The 16769-nt window shown below is 41.0% G+C and overlaps 1 protein-coding gene across 1 annotated transcript; it reads left to right on the forward strand.

Annotated features, from left to right (window-relative positions):
* Positions 1-14425: 14425 nt before the first annotated feature.
* LOC101603694 (G-protein-signaling modulator 2-like) lies at positions 14426-16454 on the forward strand. The gene is given in 2 exon segments (XM_045154950.1): positions 14426-15702; positions 15704-16454. Coding segments are annotated over 2 exon segments (2028 nt in total).
* Positions 16455-16769: the final 315 nt, after the last annotated feature.

Here is a 16769-nt window from a genome sequence, read left to right on the forward strand (position 1 = left end):
AGTGCGGTGGGATACTGTGTTCTGGACAGGACATAGCTGTCACACTTATGAACTCTTGACCGCTGTGCTTACCTGCACAAGAACTACACAAGATTGGTGGAGTTAACATTCTACCATGGATTGGGTAGGAGTGAATAACGCTTCATTCCTCAGAAAAGGGTTATTGGCAATTAATAGTTGCTGGAGGATGGGCATTCATGTTCTTCAGGGGTGTGGCTACTGGTAAGTGGTCCATGCTCCAGTAAATAACTCCCTAAAACTTGCTCATGAAGTAACCCCAATTATACTCAGCAGTTCACAAAAAGACATAACATGGGAAGGAGATTAATTGGGAATGAGAAGAGGTTCAGTGCAAGGGGGTAAAAGAAAGTAATGGGAGCCGGGCGTGGTGAGTTTGAGGCCACCCTGAGACTACATAGTGAATTCCAGGTCAGCCTGAGCCAGAGTGAGACCCTACCTCGAAAAACCAAAAGAAAGTAATGGAGAATTAATATAATCAAAATACACACATGTATGAAATTGTCAAAAGAAAGTAAAAATAAATTAAACACCCTTAATCAGAAAAATAGCACATTCTTTGCAAATAGTCTCTGAATAACTTTGATGAAGCTTATTGTGGTGGTGATTGAGATGATGCCCTCTGTAAACTCATGTATTCAGAATGCTTAGTCTCCAAATGATGGAAATTTAGGAGGTAGAGCCTTGCTGAAGAAGATGTGTTCCTGGGGACTGGTTTAGGGTGTTATAGCCAGCTCCCCACTGATAGAGATTGGCTCACTATCCTGCTGCTATTTTCCACTTGCTGTGGCAGAGGTGATGTCTAGCCTCTGTTCATGCCATGCTTTCTCCTGCCATCATGAACCTTCCTCTCAAGACTGTAAGCCAAAATTAAAAAAAAAAAAAAAAAAAAAAAAAAAACTTCTCCCATCAGCTGCTTTTGCTCAGGTGCTTTATCCTAGCAATTAGAAAATAACAAAAACACTTATAACTTGGGTAGTATGATAACATTATATTCCATGAACACTAGCCAGCAGGTAGGGCTGTAAGTGTTTAACAACCTCTCCAGGTAGAGTTAGGGTGCCAGGGTTCCATATGGCTCAACAGGAGTCAAGTATTAGCTCCTCATAATCAAAGAACATCATGCTGCTTCTTATTAAGAAATTAAAATAATTATTTATGTGTTTGAATAAAATCATATATGGCACAAGGGACATTTGGAATGCTATGGATGTCAAGATTTCTGAACCTGTTTGTTTCTGAATAGAAAATGATAAAGACATTGGGTGGAGCTTTGGTCTTCAGTTTTAGAAGCAAGTCAATCAAGTGGTTTCCAGACATGCATAGAGCATTGGTTGTGCTTCAGAGGACCCCTGCTTCATACTTCCTCAGCTCTGTTTTCGGTGGCCATAAAGTCCCAGCTTGAGAAAGTATGCAGAACTTATTGAACTGTAGCTTTCAAGGTGTGTTTGTGGTTAGGACAGGTACAGAGTTTGCTTTTAGTGACTTCTTGAACCCTAATCCATGTGCTGCTATGGAAGGGATTTTTTTCTCTTTTTGAGTTTTTTTAACTTTTTTAAAATCTTTTAGAATTCATGTCTATCATTTTCTCCTGTGTGTTGGCTTTGATGATGTTCGAGTTTCATAGTTACATGAATGTTATTGACAAAAACATTCTTTAGGGAGCAAGAAGACCTCTCCACTTGAAAATTCCAAAAGAAAAGTCCAAGCTTCTAAAAGTGTGTAGATGTGTTCCATCACACAATTCTCACAGGGTAGTAGTAATTGCACATGCTTGCATCTCCAGAGGCTAAGCAGAAGGATGGAAACTTCAAGACCAGCTTGGGGTACCTAGCAGACATTGTTGTAAATAACAACAAAGTAATATTGTCCTAAGAATTCTTCTTATAAAGAAAAATCATAGTTATTACTTTCTCATGTGGCCCAGTAATTTTTAATGAGCTTATTTTTGGAGTATCAATGTGTTTGTATGCAGGTAGGATACATTCAGAAAAATTAACCACAGCTGTTAATCAGCATCTTTGTTGGTCATTATCTTCAGAACCAGTTAATGATTGGCTCAGATGACTGCCTCTCTCAGTTCTTAAGGCACTCCTTAGCAGCAAGCTTTTCAGGTCTCACTATTGCTAAAATATTGACTCCCTAGTTGGCATTCTGATGGAATCTGCTAAACCTCTCAAAGGTAATGTGCTGGTTTTCTAATCCTGAGAATTTATGGGGCTGCATGTAAGTGAGATATCAACTTTGAACCTATATTCATGTATGGATTTTTAGCTCAGCTTGCCCTTAAAACTGAATATCACAAGATACCCCAGAGTATTGACTGAATCTAAATGACAAGTCCTTGGGAAGAGGTTTAAGGCTCATTTCTCTTCATTTACTAAATCAAAGTGGGGACTCTAAGTACATAGAACTCAAATAACAATAACAAAAATAATAGCTATAACATTTATTGAGCACATTATAGACTAGCTCTTAATGCTCAAACAAGCACCTAAGTGAGGTTATATTATTACTCTGATTTGACAGATAAGAAAGTAATATTTGTTGAAGCAAAGAAATGTGTCCATGTTCAAAGAACTACTCAGGGGTAGGCCTGGTTTAAAGCCCTGGCAGTTTGATCCAAGGGCACAGTCCTTAACTGCTCGGTGTTCTTAATAGTTAACTCTCCATGAAATGGGTTCTGCCTTGTCCAGACATCCTCAAAGAGTGGTTCACACACTTAAAAATGATGCTATTATTTTGTGTCCTGCTTGCCAGTACAAGAAGCTAAGCTAGTCATGTTATAGGAAGCAGGGTTTCACTTTGAACCTGATGATAGTAAGGTTTTCAGGCATTAACTTAGTTGGGCCAGGACATGGGAAATTATAGCATGGAAATGTATTTCTGAACTTGCTAATATTCTAAAAAAAATTCTATAATTTTACATGTTTCTTGTTTTGGGGGTTTCCAGTTTTCCCATCATTATTGGTACTGACATCATTAAAATGAAGGACCTTGGCATTGTTATTTGAAGGCATCAGGGCACTATGACTCTGAGGATACAGAGCCACTGAAGATTAATCCCAAAAGAGACCAGACTTAAATGATGAGCAGACTTAAAGGAGAGGAGAGGATTTGGGCTGGAGAGATGGCTTAGTGTTTAAGACATTTGCCTGTGAAGCATAAGGACCCACGTTTGGTTCCTAAGTACCCATGTCAACCAGATCGTACATGCATTTAGAGTTCATTTGCAGTTTCTAGAGGCCTTAGTGACGCATTCTCTCCCTCTCTCTCTATTTAAAATAAATAAATAAATAAAAATAAAATATTAAAAAAGAAGAGGATTAAAGTAAAAAGATTTTAAAAGTAGTATTGACTGAAGAAAGCAAGATACAAAATGATATACGCAATATGATGCTACTTATTCAAAAACAAATCTATAAAATAACATTGTAGAGAATTTGTGGTTTCATATATATATAAAAAATAAATAAATGGAAAGGTATGCAACAAACTTACAGTAACTGCTTCAGGGGCATACAAACATACTTTATGATTTAAATATTTGATTCATTACAAGAAAATGTAAAAATATATTTTTTTAATTTTATTTATTTATTTATTTGAGAGCAACAGACACAGAAAGACAGATATAGGGAGAGAGAGAGAATGGGCACGCCAGGGCTTCCAGCCTCTGCAAACGAACTCCAGACGCATGCGCCCCCTTGTGCATCTGGCTAACGTGGGACCTGGGGAACCGAGCCTCGAACCAGGGTCCTTAGGCTTCACAGGCAAGCGCTTAACAGCTAAGCCATCTCTCCAGCCCAAAAATATTTTTTGTGGTAGAATATGAAGCTATATTTTAAATATAGAAGATTTACTAAAATGAAATTGCCTTGAAAAATAAAAGGAAACAAAAGAGAGAAGAAAGATAATAAAGCCCTTTCACAAGACATGATATGGAGCAGTGATTTAGTTTGAACAATTGGTCCTGCTATTCATCCTAGCTGACCTGATCTGGACTTAAATGACTATGAAAATTTCTTCGTGTGTTTAAGATTACCTTAGAGTTAACAAAGTAAGACTATTCTTTGCATAGAGTCAGGGGAGCCTCTTTGATAAAGTAGGGTTTATTTTGAAAGGTGGGTGTGGTGGTTTGATTCAGGTGTCCCCCATAAACTTAGGTTTTCTACATGCTAGTTTCCCCAGCTAATGGCAATTGGAAATTAAAGTCTCCTAGGGGCAGTGTATTGTTGGGGGTGTGCTTATGGGTTTTATAGCCAGTTTCCCGTTACTAGTGTTTGGCACACTCTCCTATTGCTGTTGTCCACCTTATGTTGGCCAGGGGGTGATGTCCATCCTCTGCTCATGCCATTGTTTTCTCCTGCCATTGTGGAGCTTCTCCTTGAGCCTATAAGCCAAAATAAACCTCTTTTTCCCAGAAGCTTCTCTTGTTTGGGTGATTTCTACCAGCAATGAGAACCGGACTGCAACAGTAAAGTGGTACCAAGAAGTGGGATTGCAGCTAGACACCTGACTGTTCAGCTTTGGCCTTTTGGAGCTGGTTTTCAAGAGGAATGTGGAATGATTTGAAACCTTGGCCTAAGACATGCCTTGCAGGGCTGTAAGTACAGCTTGATGGACTATTCTGGTCAGAGTTGAAAGACCTGAATGCACTAAGAACTATGGACTGTGAGGTTTGGCTTATGAGGGTGAGAACAAGCTTTGCTTGGACTGGGATAGCAGTTTGTGAGGCTTGTTGTTACACCTGTGTCCTGAGAAGTTGTTCAGGGTTGCTTTACATAGAAATGAATTGGTGTGAACAGAGGTATATGGTACAGAAAGAAAAATCTTTGGGTGAAACTGCTGTCCATTCAGCTGCAATTGAGAGATTACAACCTTTGATATTGGGCCAGCTGACCTGCACTGGGGCAACAGGAAGAATGTAGACTCTTTTGAAGGGGCTGAATGCTCAAGAAGTGTCCTGTTCTTCAAAGTCTGCTTTATTTCCCCCTGGATTAACAAATTGGCTCCCTACCTGGTATTATGGAGTATAAGAAATGCAGGAAAGAGGGTTATTGAGTTTCCAACAAGGTCTTTTGTTTTGGAAATGCCCATCGGCGGTGTGAAGCAGGTTTGCTTGTTGCCTTCATGGAGACCCCACGAGGATGAACCATGGATTGCAATGGAGACCCAGTGGAGAGGTCAGGACCATGGGTTGGCTGCTAAGTAGCTGCTGGCCCTGATGAAGTTTTCCAGGACTATGAGTAGCCTAGCTAGTGGGGAGGAATTGGAATGCCAGAGACTTGTTGCTGGTTCGAATTATCAGACTTGAAGATTTGTTACTGGCTAGAGTTGTTGGACTTAGAGTTACAGAGTTTGATGTTTATCCTAGTTATTTTAAATCTGGTATTGGTAGAATATTTCTTTGCTATTCCCAATGCCATCTTTTGCAGTGTGAATGTTTATTCTGTGCCATTATGGTTTTTTGAGGTTATTATTTTTTTTTGGTATTACGGTTTAGTTAAAAGATCTTGGACTATGGGGATGTATGAACATTATTGGAATTGGTAAACACTATGGGAACATTTTACATAATGTATGGATATGAGTTTATGGGGGCCAGGCTCAGAATGTGGTGGTTTGATTCAGGTGTCCCCCATAAACTTAAGTGTTCTAGATGCTAGTTTCCCCAGCTGATGGCAATTGGATATTAATGTCTCCTAGAGGCAGTGTATTGTTGGGTACAGGCTTATGGGTGTTGTAGCCAGTTTCCCCCGACCAGTGTTTGGCACACTCTCCTGTTGCTGTAGTCCACCTTATGTTGGCCAGGGGGTGCTGTCCACCCTCTGCTCATGCCATCATTCTCCCCTGCCATCGTGGAGCTTCCCCTAGAGCCTGTGAGCTAAAATAAACCTCTTTTTCCCAGAACCTTCCCTTGGTTGAGTGATTTCTACCAGCAATGCGAACTGGACTGCAACAGTAGGGTAGGTCACATTCAGGAATAGATTGAATAGCAATTCATGCCTTTACTTGACATAGTCAAAACCAATAGAGAGATTTAAAAATAATCTGTTTCAATGTATGGATAGTCTTAATTCTTTTGATTCTTTATATCCTCTTTTATTTAGTAAAAGATTGTGCAGTGCCCAGACCTTTGTGTGTGCCATATAACAGTAAGTTTTCTGAGAGCAAGTAGACCATTAGTTGGCCTGAGTTCTTTTGTTTGTTTTGTTTTCACTTTGGTGGATTTTGCAGAATTCGTATGCTACTTCTATACTCATGCAAAAGACTTTGCCCTTTCATTTAAGTCCCAATGGAAGAGCCAGTAGAATCTCACTCAGCATCTCAGGAAAGGTCAGGCTGTAAATAGTAGACATGGCATCCAAGAACAGTGCCATCCAACAAACCACACAGAGTAAAGTGTTTTCATACCAAAGCTTACCTCAGTGACATGTGGTAGAAAGCTAAAGAATTCTCTCTTTTTCAGTATCTCCTAAAGAAAAAATATCTTTTCTCCAAGCCAAACTCCAAGAGAGCAAAGAAACAAATAAAAAAAAAACACTCCCAAGGGATCTCAAGATCTGATCCAGGCAATGGGAGGATGTGACTTACTCTGCAGCAGGAAGAGACCTTGACTACGAAATATAGCAACTCAGAGAGACATTGTAAAGACTTGAAATGCTTTGCAAGAAGTCCGAAGGCACCATTATTTTTGTTTTAGATTTCAAGGAGGCCAAGAACTTAGCTGTAATATTGACATTTAATTGGATACAAAGAGAGCTTTGTTATTATTTACTTATTTGCTTATTTATTTATTTATTATGTTTTTTGAAGACAGGGTTTCATATAACCTAAGCTGACCTTAAAATCTCTATGTAGCCAAGGCTGACTTCTGTTTCCCTTGTCTCTGCTTGTCAAGGGCTAGGATTTCAAGCATGTGACACCAAGCTTATTTTTTAATGCAGTTATGAAACACAGGCTTTATGCATACAAAACAAACATTCTACCAACTAAGCTAAATCCCCTTGCTCTCTCCATTTTTATCCAATTTGATAAGGACTTTTTAAAAATTGTGACATGTACACATTATATGTAAGTTTAATTTTGTGGCCATAAGTAAAGCCTTATTAGGACACATCCATGCCAATTCATGTTCTGTATAAGCTTTGACTGCTTTCAAACTACAATTGGATAGCTCAGTGTCTATGCAGAAAATACTTTGCTGATTTTAGGACAGTAATGCTACAACATGGCAGAGCTACCCTGGTATCATTACCTGCTAATAGCTTCTCTTGGGCATGTATAGTGGTATTCTTACTTTTTTGCTATAGTTGGTCTAGCAATTGCAGTCTAATAATGAGATCCTAGTAAAGTCAACCATATCCCAAGTGAAGTTCCTAATTATACTGACATTGTTCTCAATTTTCCAAAATCAGTCCTTGATTTCCCAGGTAGATTCCTTTTTCCCACAACTGAACATCTCTGGGTCTAGTCAAGGATGCCTAAAGCTCCACACTGACCATCAAGTGATGTGCACATTAGTGCTGCACATGTCAAGTCTCCAGCTGGAAAGACAGCTCAGTATAATGCTCTCTGCCTTTTCAAGGAAGTCTGATTATAGTGGTGTGTAGAGTGACTTAAAATGATTGCCAGGTGTGCATTATCTAAAGTGTTACAAATACAGAATATTTAGAAAAAGAATTTGATAGTAGCAAAGAGCAAACATGATGAAAGTGTGCCTTCATCCCAAGAAACTTGCCCTTCAAGAGAGAAAATAAAGAAAAAAGAGAAAGAAAATGAGGACTAGAGAGCTGGCTTAGTGGTTAAGGCACTTGCCTACAAAGAAAGGATCCAGGTTTGATTCCCCAGTACCTACATAAGCCAGATGTACAAGGTAGTACACAAATCTAGAGTTTGTTTACAGTGGCTAGAGGCCCTGGCACACCCATTCTCTCTCTCTCTCTCTCTCTCCCTTCCTCTTTCTCTCTCTCTCTCAAATAAATAAATAAATATAAAATATAAAACAATAATAACATGATATAAATGAGTAGTTACTGAAAAAAATAAAGCTACCTCTTAAATGAAATATATGTTGGAGGAAGCAAAGATTTAAGTGTGAATAAAAAAGCATGTTATGCTAAATTAAAATACATGAGACTCATTTTCTAGAATGAGAACAGGAGTTTATTCCTATGCAGAAGTAATACAGAAGCTAATACTGATAGGTACATAGTCTCAACCAAAGCACTGTTTCTCTGATTCTATTGTCACCAAGTAATCTGAGTATGATTCCTGTTCCTATAGTGCAGTAGCAAATATTATTTGAGTATTTAGTTTCTGTTCTGACAAACATATTAAATGAATCTCTTCATTTGATTACTATAATGGCCTCATGGAAAACATTACTACATACCATGGACACAAACATGGAGGGTTGAACTCTTCAGGATCCAGCAGCCAGTGAGTGGCAGGCCCAAGGTAAAGGGCAGGTGGGCCTGTGGCTAGTCTCCTGCTCCTCTGAGCTAAGTCAATCTTCCTGCAGAAGAACGTGCAGAAAAACTGTGCTGAATTCTTGATCAGTTGCTAAGGAAGATTCCTCACAGCAGATGAATAAGCCAGCATTTTCTTCATTATCACCTTAGGCCCAGTCAATATGAGCTCAATTGATAAGACAAACAAACACTAAGTTCCTGGGAGAACTAATGTCCTATGCTTACAAGGGTGAGGCTCAGGACTCAAGATGGAGAATCCTTAAAGGAAAAGACATATGGTCTGGAGTGGCTGCTGACATCTTCATATCATCTTTACCAGTACTTTCAACAATAGACTGTAATAGTACTTTTTTATTTATTGTGTGTGTGTGTGTGTGTGTGTGTGTGTGTGTGTGTGTGTGTAATGTATGCATGTGTATGTGTCCTTGTGTGCCTGTATGTTTGCCTGTCATGGAGGTGGGGGAGAGTGCTCATCTCTGGTGGCCACAGTGCAATGTTGGGTGTCCCTCTCAGTCATTCTTCTGTCTGTTTTTTGATTTTTGTTAGCTGATGCTGGAGTAATCTTCCAAAGATTCTGCTCTAAAGGGTCTCTTTCTCCCTACAAGACAGGGGTTACATGCACTTGTGAGATCTAGAGATTTGAACTCAGTTGGTCTTGGACCTCCTTAGGAACTCATTCTTGCACAGGAACATTTAGCAACTGAGCCATCTCTCTAGCCCTAGTATTTAATTTTAATTTTTATATATTTATTTTAAATTTTATTTATTTAAGAGAGGGATAGATAAAGGAAGACGTGGATATATAGAGAGAATGAGCATTAGCAGGTTCTCCAGCCACTGTAGAAACTCCAGGTGCATGTACCACCCTGTGCACCTGGCTTACATGGGTGCTGGGGACTCAAACCTGCATTCTTAGGCTTTGCTGGAAAGCACCTTAACTGCTAATCCTTCTCCCCAGCCCCATATTTCATTTTTAAAAATAAACTATGTCAAATTTGTCTAGATTTTCCACTTACCTGTTGTCCTGACACATATATAGCCTCTTCCACTGTCAACATTCCTCTTCAGAGCAGTGGGTGTGTTACCACTGATAACTTACACACAGATATCTGTCAAAATCCATAGTTTACATTAGAACATCTTCTTGGTGTTCTATCCAGAGTGTGGAAAAACACAGACCATAGATCAATGCCAATGCCATCATACAGCACTCTAGAAATCCCCCATTCTCTGTCTGCTTAACCCTCCCTTCCCTCTAAGACCTCACCGTTCTAATGAGGTTACTACTGTCTCCAGAGTTCTGTCTTATATAGAATGTCATATAGTTGGAATCATTCAGTGTGTGGATCTCTCAGGTTGGTTTCTTTTGCATTTAAGTTTATTCTGGTTTTCTCCATGACTTGACAGTTTCTTTTCAAATAATACTATACAGTCTGGATATACCATACTTTATTTTGACATTACTGCTGAAGGACATCTTAGTTGCCAAGAACTATTTATGAATAAAGGTGCTATATACATCATTGTGCAGACTTTTAAGAAGGCATAGTTCTGCCGGGCGTGGTGGTGCATGCCTTTAATCCCAGCACTCAGGAGGCAGACAAAGGAAGATCACTATGAGTTCAAGCCCAGCCTGGACCATCATGAGGCCTTACCTCAAAAAAAAAAAAAAAAAAAGGCATAGTTCTAAACTTCATTTGTGCTAATATTGTTTTAGGGGTAGAGGGGTTCAAGGTAGGGTCTCACTCTGGCTTAGCCTGAGCTGGAATTGACTCTGCAGTCTAAGGGTGGACTTGATCTCATGGCAAACCTCCTACCTTGGCCTCCCAAGGGCTGGGGTTAAAGGTGTGTGCTACCACACATGGCCATTTTTGCTCCTAAAAGAACAAACATAGCAGATCAAGCCACTGAGAGGGCAGAAGATGAGGAATGTGGTATGAGTTGTTACAGCTCTCTCAGTGAAGTCAATTTCTGGCTGAAGAAGAAGCATCATACAGATGAGCCATGCTTGCCATGCTTGAGTCAGAAGTATCCCCATGGGTTCATGTATGACTATTTGATCTCCAGCTGCTGACACTATTTTGGGAAGTTTCTAGAAATCTTCTAAGAGCAACTTAGCTGGAGGAAATAGGCCATTGGGGGCAATCTTTAGGGATATCTTTTATCTGTCCCTTTCCTTTCTCTTTCTTTTTGTTGTCTATTATAAGAGCTGCTTTATGCTGTCATGCCCTCTCCACTGTTATGAACTGACTTTCATATCATGAACCAAACAAACTTTTCCTTCCTTAAGTTGTTTCTGTCAGGTAGTTTGTCACAGTGATGAGCAACGTAACCAGCATGGTGTCAGTGCTTATTTCAATGTGGTGCTGCATAGAGCAGCACATGCATTAACCAGTTGTGCATTAAAGACTGATTAACAGATACAGTTTGATATCTGATGAAGCTCTACAGAACAAGGAAAAACTGTGAGTTTGATTTGCCACCACTGACCTGGGCCAATGGAGAGCTTTAGGAGACACACTGAATTCTGCAAATTTGCTATCCCCATTGTAGAGTGTGCCCCAGCTTTCTGAAGTTAACAAATTTAGCACTGGCAAATGTGCCCAGCAGGGGGATTGTTTTCAGTAAATTCTAGAAGGGCAGATTCTTAGCTGTAAGAAGGAAACCAGAACTAGAATGCTCTCACTGATCTTAGAAAATGTCAATTTCCAAGCCCTGATTCTGACCTCAGAGAAGGGCTACCATGCAGTGAACCGGTTGACTTGGTGAGAAAAGGAAAAAGTATGTGAAGCCAATGACATTACTAAGAATGCAGCAGTTGGGATTTCAGATTATTTTAGGTTTAATGCACATGGTTTCTTCTCTCTGTAGTTTTTCTACACAATTTGGCATTTGGAGAGAATCATCTTCATGCTCTGACTCCTTCCAAGCCACTCACTAACCTTTAGAATCTGGCTTCTGCTCTGTGATTCTGTTGACTGAATCCTCTTGAGTTACCTTCCAAATGTCATGCTCCATCTCTTTTCCTGCTGGTTTTCTTGACCTCTCAATGTCATCTGATAATGTTTGACACTCCTTTTTTAAGTGTCTCCTGTCTCAGGTTGCATGGTGTGATGCTCTGCTATTTCAATCCCTCAGTTGTACCTCAGTCCTCTCCATGAATCTCTTTTCTACTTCAGACCTTGTCATTGGTTCTCTTTCCTCTGTGTTTGGTCTCTTCAGTCTCACAGTCTCCTGTGAGTATATTGACACAGCAATGCCGTGAAGTTTGGATCTCCAGCTTTCTAAACTCTTGTTCCACTACCCAAACAGGCAACAATCCTTTCCTTGGAAGGTTGCCCTATTCTGTTATTCATTTTACTCTTTAGTTTCACTTCTACTTCCTAAGTTCAATGTCTTATTCTCTCATCACACTTCAGACTTTTCCTCACCAACCTGCTCTATACCTGATTTTTATGTTTTTACTCTAGTAGTGTAGTAGCACATATGCTTAGTTGACCTGTTAAAGACTAGCGTGAGTTGCTAAAATAGCCAGATGACCACAGTAGATGCCACATGGAGTTTTGTGGTGATCAGTTTACAGAAAGCAGTTTTAGAGAACAAAGACCAATTTTGCTAATTTTATTTTATGTTCCTATGCAAGTATCCTCTGCAAAGTCTCCACAATTCCAGGGAGGGTGCCAGAGTTACAGTTGCTATGCAAGTTCTCGGTGTCAGGGTATCTTTAAATATACTTATTTGAGGATTCCTGTCCCAGGTCTTTTCATACACAGCTTGTTTGTCCTTTAAGTACTTACATTATTTACTTTATTCCAGTCATCAAATGCCTTGGCAAGACCAATAAAACAACTGAGGGTGAGATGGGTCTGGGAGGTTGTTCTGGTGGTGGTGATCAAAAACAGGTGACAATGTGAAACCTTCTTGCCTTTATTTTGCAGTGAGACAAAGCCAGAGAAGAACAGGTGCCTGTCACTGTGCAGGACCCCAGATGAAGAGAACAGCATGTGGACACTGGATATTGGGGAGAGCAGTGAGTTAGCTAAACAGCCATGCCTGGCACCACTGAGAAGGTTTCTGCTTCACTAATATGCCCCTCAACATGCTGTACTGCAAAATGCCATGGGAGCAATCATAAGGGAAGTCTTGGGAGACCCAAAGGCTAAGGTAAAATCAACAACTATGGCAATATTATGCTGCATTCAAACTAAGAAGGGAAAAAATGCTTCCAAGTAAATTGAAGAACCCATTAATTTTAAGGTATGTTCAAATTTGGGCTGTTTAGTTGTTTCAAAAAAGTAAGTCCAAGAATTGATAAAATATGGTTAAAGCTGTCCATCATGAAAACTAAAGGATATACAAAAGAGAAATTTCTTTTTAACTTCCCTGCCACTTCAGGTGGGCAGCTAGCATGAAACTGTGCTGGAAAATCTATAATTCATGAAGGGTGACATTCTTTGATTGGCACTGTGGGTTAACTGAATCCTCAGGTCACCTGTGATTTTAGGCAACTTCTAATCTTAAAATATAAGATAACTTGTTTTTATTCCCAGGGAGCACACATGGAGGTATATCTGAATATAACTTTGTTCTTTGGTATTTGAAGGAATTTAAGTTTCTTTAAAAAAAAAAAGTTCAACAGGAAAGCTTTAATAAAATTCAGGCTGTAATACTACTGGTGAGCAGCATGCTTTTGTCTCCAGCTGCAACGCAGAAAGAAGCCCATGTTTCAGCAGGCACTGCCTGGGAAGGGTACTCTCCGTAAACCTCCACACAAATCAGGCACCACACCAGATGGCCATAGTCACTGGTTTAACTGATTTGAGACCACAAAGTTAGTAATCCCGCACCCCCATATATTCACACAAGGACTGCCACAAATAAGATTGACATACAGCAGTCAATGGTTGGATCCTGCTGTAAGTCACATGCACCCCGCAGTTCTCAGGACTGTTTTTCCTGTCTGACTTCTATCACCTTTGATTACAGCACCCATCAGAAATATCCTGCCAAATGTTGCCAGGGCTAAGTTGCATACCACCTGCCTGGCTCCTGGTATTGATGACCCAAGTTCCCAAGTTCAGAATGAATGCTAAGGAGTTCAAAGGCTCACCTCAGCTTGGGTGCTCTCAGGTCCCATATCCCAAGGGTCTCATCTCTGACCCTTTCCTGAATTGCTGACTAGATTTTTTCCAAGGGAGATCTGCAGAGCTTATGCAGTCAAATGTGGAGGCTCCTTGTCACAGACACATCTTCCCTTTCTGAGTCTCCTACTTCGTGAAAGAGAGGGGAGCACCAGCAAGGAGATGACTTGTCCTGACGCGAAAAAAAAATAAATAAATAAGAGTTTCGCTTTTTTTCTGAGTATGTACCACATAAAATTATTATCCTGCACTGCTCTTTGTTTTGGTGCTATAAACCCAAGTGAAATAATTTTATTGAAAATGTAATTCCTGAGGCGCAGAGGAGCGCAGGCGCCGAGGTCTCCCCCGCTGGTCTGGCTGAGGGACTCCGGGCAGGGGAGTGGGAAACCGTGGCCCACGTGACCCGCCGGGGACGGGCGCAGGGAGAGGGGGCGCGCCGGCCTCCCGCGGTGCCCGTGCCAGGCTGGGAGCCCGAGGTGGGCAGAGCCGCCTGGGGGACAACGAGCCGTGACCCTCCTCCAGCCTGCGGCCCCCATGGAGCCATGGGAGAAATGTTGCTGAAGTGCTGCTGGAAGGGCCAGAGATGCAAGGATTTGGGACCCATTTGGAACCTTGAAGCTGTCTGACATTGACCTCCTTCTATTATTAATAAAGAAGCAGGAGCTTAGGGTGTATTAACACCACTCATTAATGTACTAACCAGACAATGGTCTGCAAACTCCTCTGCATGAGAAAGAACTGGATTGGCACAAAATAATTTCTATCTTACTCAGTTTATAATATGCCTCAATGGAGGAAAATTTGATAAGCTTGAGGGAAGACCATTCTTTTCACGTTCGTTACAGAATGGAAGCTTCTTGCCTTGAGCTGGCCTTGGAAGGGGAGCGTCTGTGTAAATCGGGAGACTGCCACGCTGCCGTGTCATTTTTTGAAGCTGCAGTGCAAGTTGGAACTGAAGACCTTAAAACCCTTAGTGCTATTTACAGCCAGCTGGGCAACGCTTACTTCTACCTGCACAATTATGCCAAAGCCCTGGAATACCACCACCATGATTTAACTCTTGCAAGGACTATTGGAGACCAGTTGGGGGAAGCCAAAGCTAGTGGCAATCTGGGAAACACCTTAAAAGTGCTTGGAAATTTTGATGAAGCTATAGTTTGTTGTCAGTGACACCTAGATATTTCCAGAGAACTCAATGACAAGGTGGGTGAAGCAAGAACACTCTACAATCTTGGAAATGTGTATCATGCCAAAGGGAAAAGCTTTGGTTGCCCTAGTCCTCAGGATGTAGGGGAATTTCCAGAAGAAGTAAGAAATGCGCTACAGGCAGCCGTGGACCTTTATGAGGAGAACCTGTCACTGGTAGCTGCCTTTGGTGACAGAGCAGCTCAGGGACGAGCCTTTGGAAACCTGGGCAACACACATTACTTCCTCGGCAACTTCAGAGATGCTGTCATTGCTCAAGAGCAGCGGCTCCTTATTGCAAAAGAGTTTGGAGATAAAGCAGCTGAAAGAAGAGCATATAGCAACCTTGGAAATGCATACATATTTCTTGGGTAATTTGAAACTGCTTCTGAATACTACAAAAAGACACTGCTGTTGGCGCGACAGTGTAAACACCGAGCCGCAGAAGCGCAGTCTTACTACAGCCTTGGAAACACGTACGCGTTACTTCAGGACTATGAAAAAGCCATTGACTATCACCTGAAGCACTTAGGGATGGCCGAAGAGCTAAAGGATAGAACTGGCGAAGGAAGAGCATGTTGGAGCTTAGGAAATGCATCCATAGCTCTAGGAAATCATGATCAAGCTTTGCATTTTTCCGAAAAGCACTTGGAAATTTCAAAAGAGGTTGGGGATAAAAGTGGTGAGCTAACAGCCCAACTGAATCTCTCAGATCTTCAGATGGTTCTTGGTATGAGCTACAGAACAAATAATTCCATGATGTCTGAAAATATTGAAATTGATAGCAGTATAAATGGTGCACACCCCAAGTTGGGACGGCGACTCAGTATGAAAAATATGGAGCTTATGAAGTTAACACCAGAAAAGGTACCAAGTTGGAACAATTCTTGCTAACCAAAAGCCTCTTTTTGCCAAACCTTCTGCAAAGCTACTGTTTGTCAACAGATTGAAAGGGAAAAAATATAAATCCAGTACCTCTACCAAAGTCCTCCAAGATGCCAGTAATTCCACTGACCACCGGATTCCAAATTCTCAAAGGAAAATCAGTGCAGAAACCATTGGAGACGAAGCGTTCTTTGACCTGTTGAGATTTCAGAGCAACAGGCTGGATGATCAGAGGTGCTGCTTACAAGAAAATGCCTGCCCCACAGCCAAGGCGGCCTCCTCCACTCCCGGCAAAGCCTCGAGGAAATCACCACCTGCTTCTGTGGTATCCCCCACCACAGACAAGTTTTTAGATCTTCTCACCAGCTCACAGAGCCAGCGTCTGGATGACCAAAGGGCCAGTTTCAGTCATTTGCCAGGGCTTCGTTTGACCAAAAACAACCACCAGTCGGTTCTTGGGCACCTAATAACCAAGGACAAGAAGGAGCCTGATGAAGATTTCTTCGACATCCTCGTCAAATGCCAAGGGTCCCGATTAGATGATCAAAGATGCGCTCCACCACCTGCCGCCACCAAGAGTCCAACGGTACCAGACCAAGACTTTTTCAGCCTTATTTTACGGTCTCAGGCTAAGAGAATGGATGAACAGAGAGTTCTGCTACATAGAGATCAAAACAGAGACAGTGCATATGAGCTAAAGGACCTTTTGCAAAGTCATGCTTTGCTGGAACTTAATTCAGGAAAATAATTGACAAAACACTAGATTATATAGTATTTCTACAGAAATGACTTGATTTCCACTCAGAACAATGCAGGGAAATTCAATCTTTTTTCCTAAAAAGGAAAATATAAGCACTGTTGTGATTTACTGACTCTGGCCTAAGACTTTTAAAGGCACTCCTACGGGGTTTTGCTCCTGTTTCTCAAGATCTGACACATGCAGCAGTTTGTGTGTTTCTAGCATGTAAACACTGACATGCTTCTGGACACGTGTGTTTCAGGGTGAAGGTGCTCCAACTTTCTGCTTAGGACTATTCTCTGGCAACCTGTTAGATTCCTTGAC

Source organism: Jaculus jaculus, chromosome 7 (assembly GCF_020740685.1).
Source record: "Jaculus jaculus isolate mJacJac1 chromosome 7, mJacJac1.mat.Y.cur, whole genome shotgun sequence".
Classification (NCBI taxonomy): Eukaryota; Metazoa; Chordata; class Mammalia; order Rodentia; family Dipodidae; genus Jaculus; species Jaculus jaculus.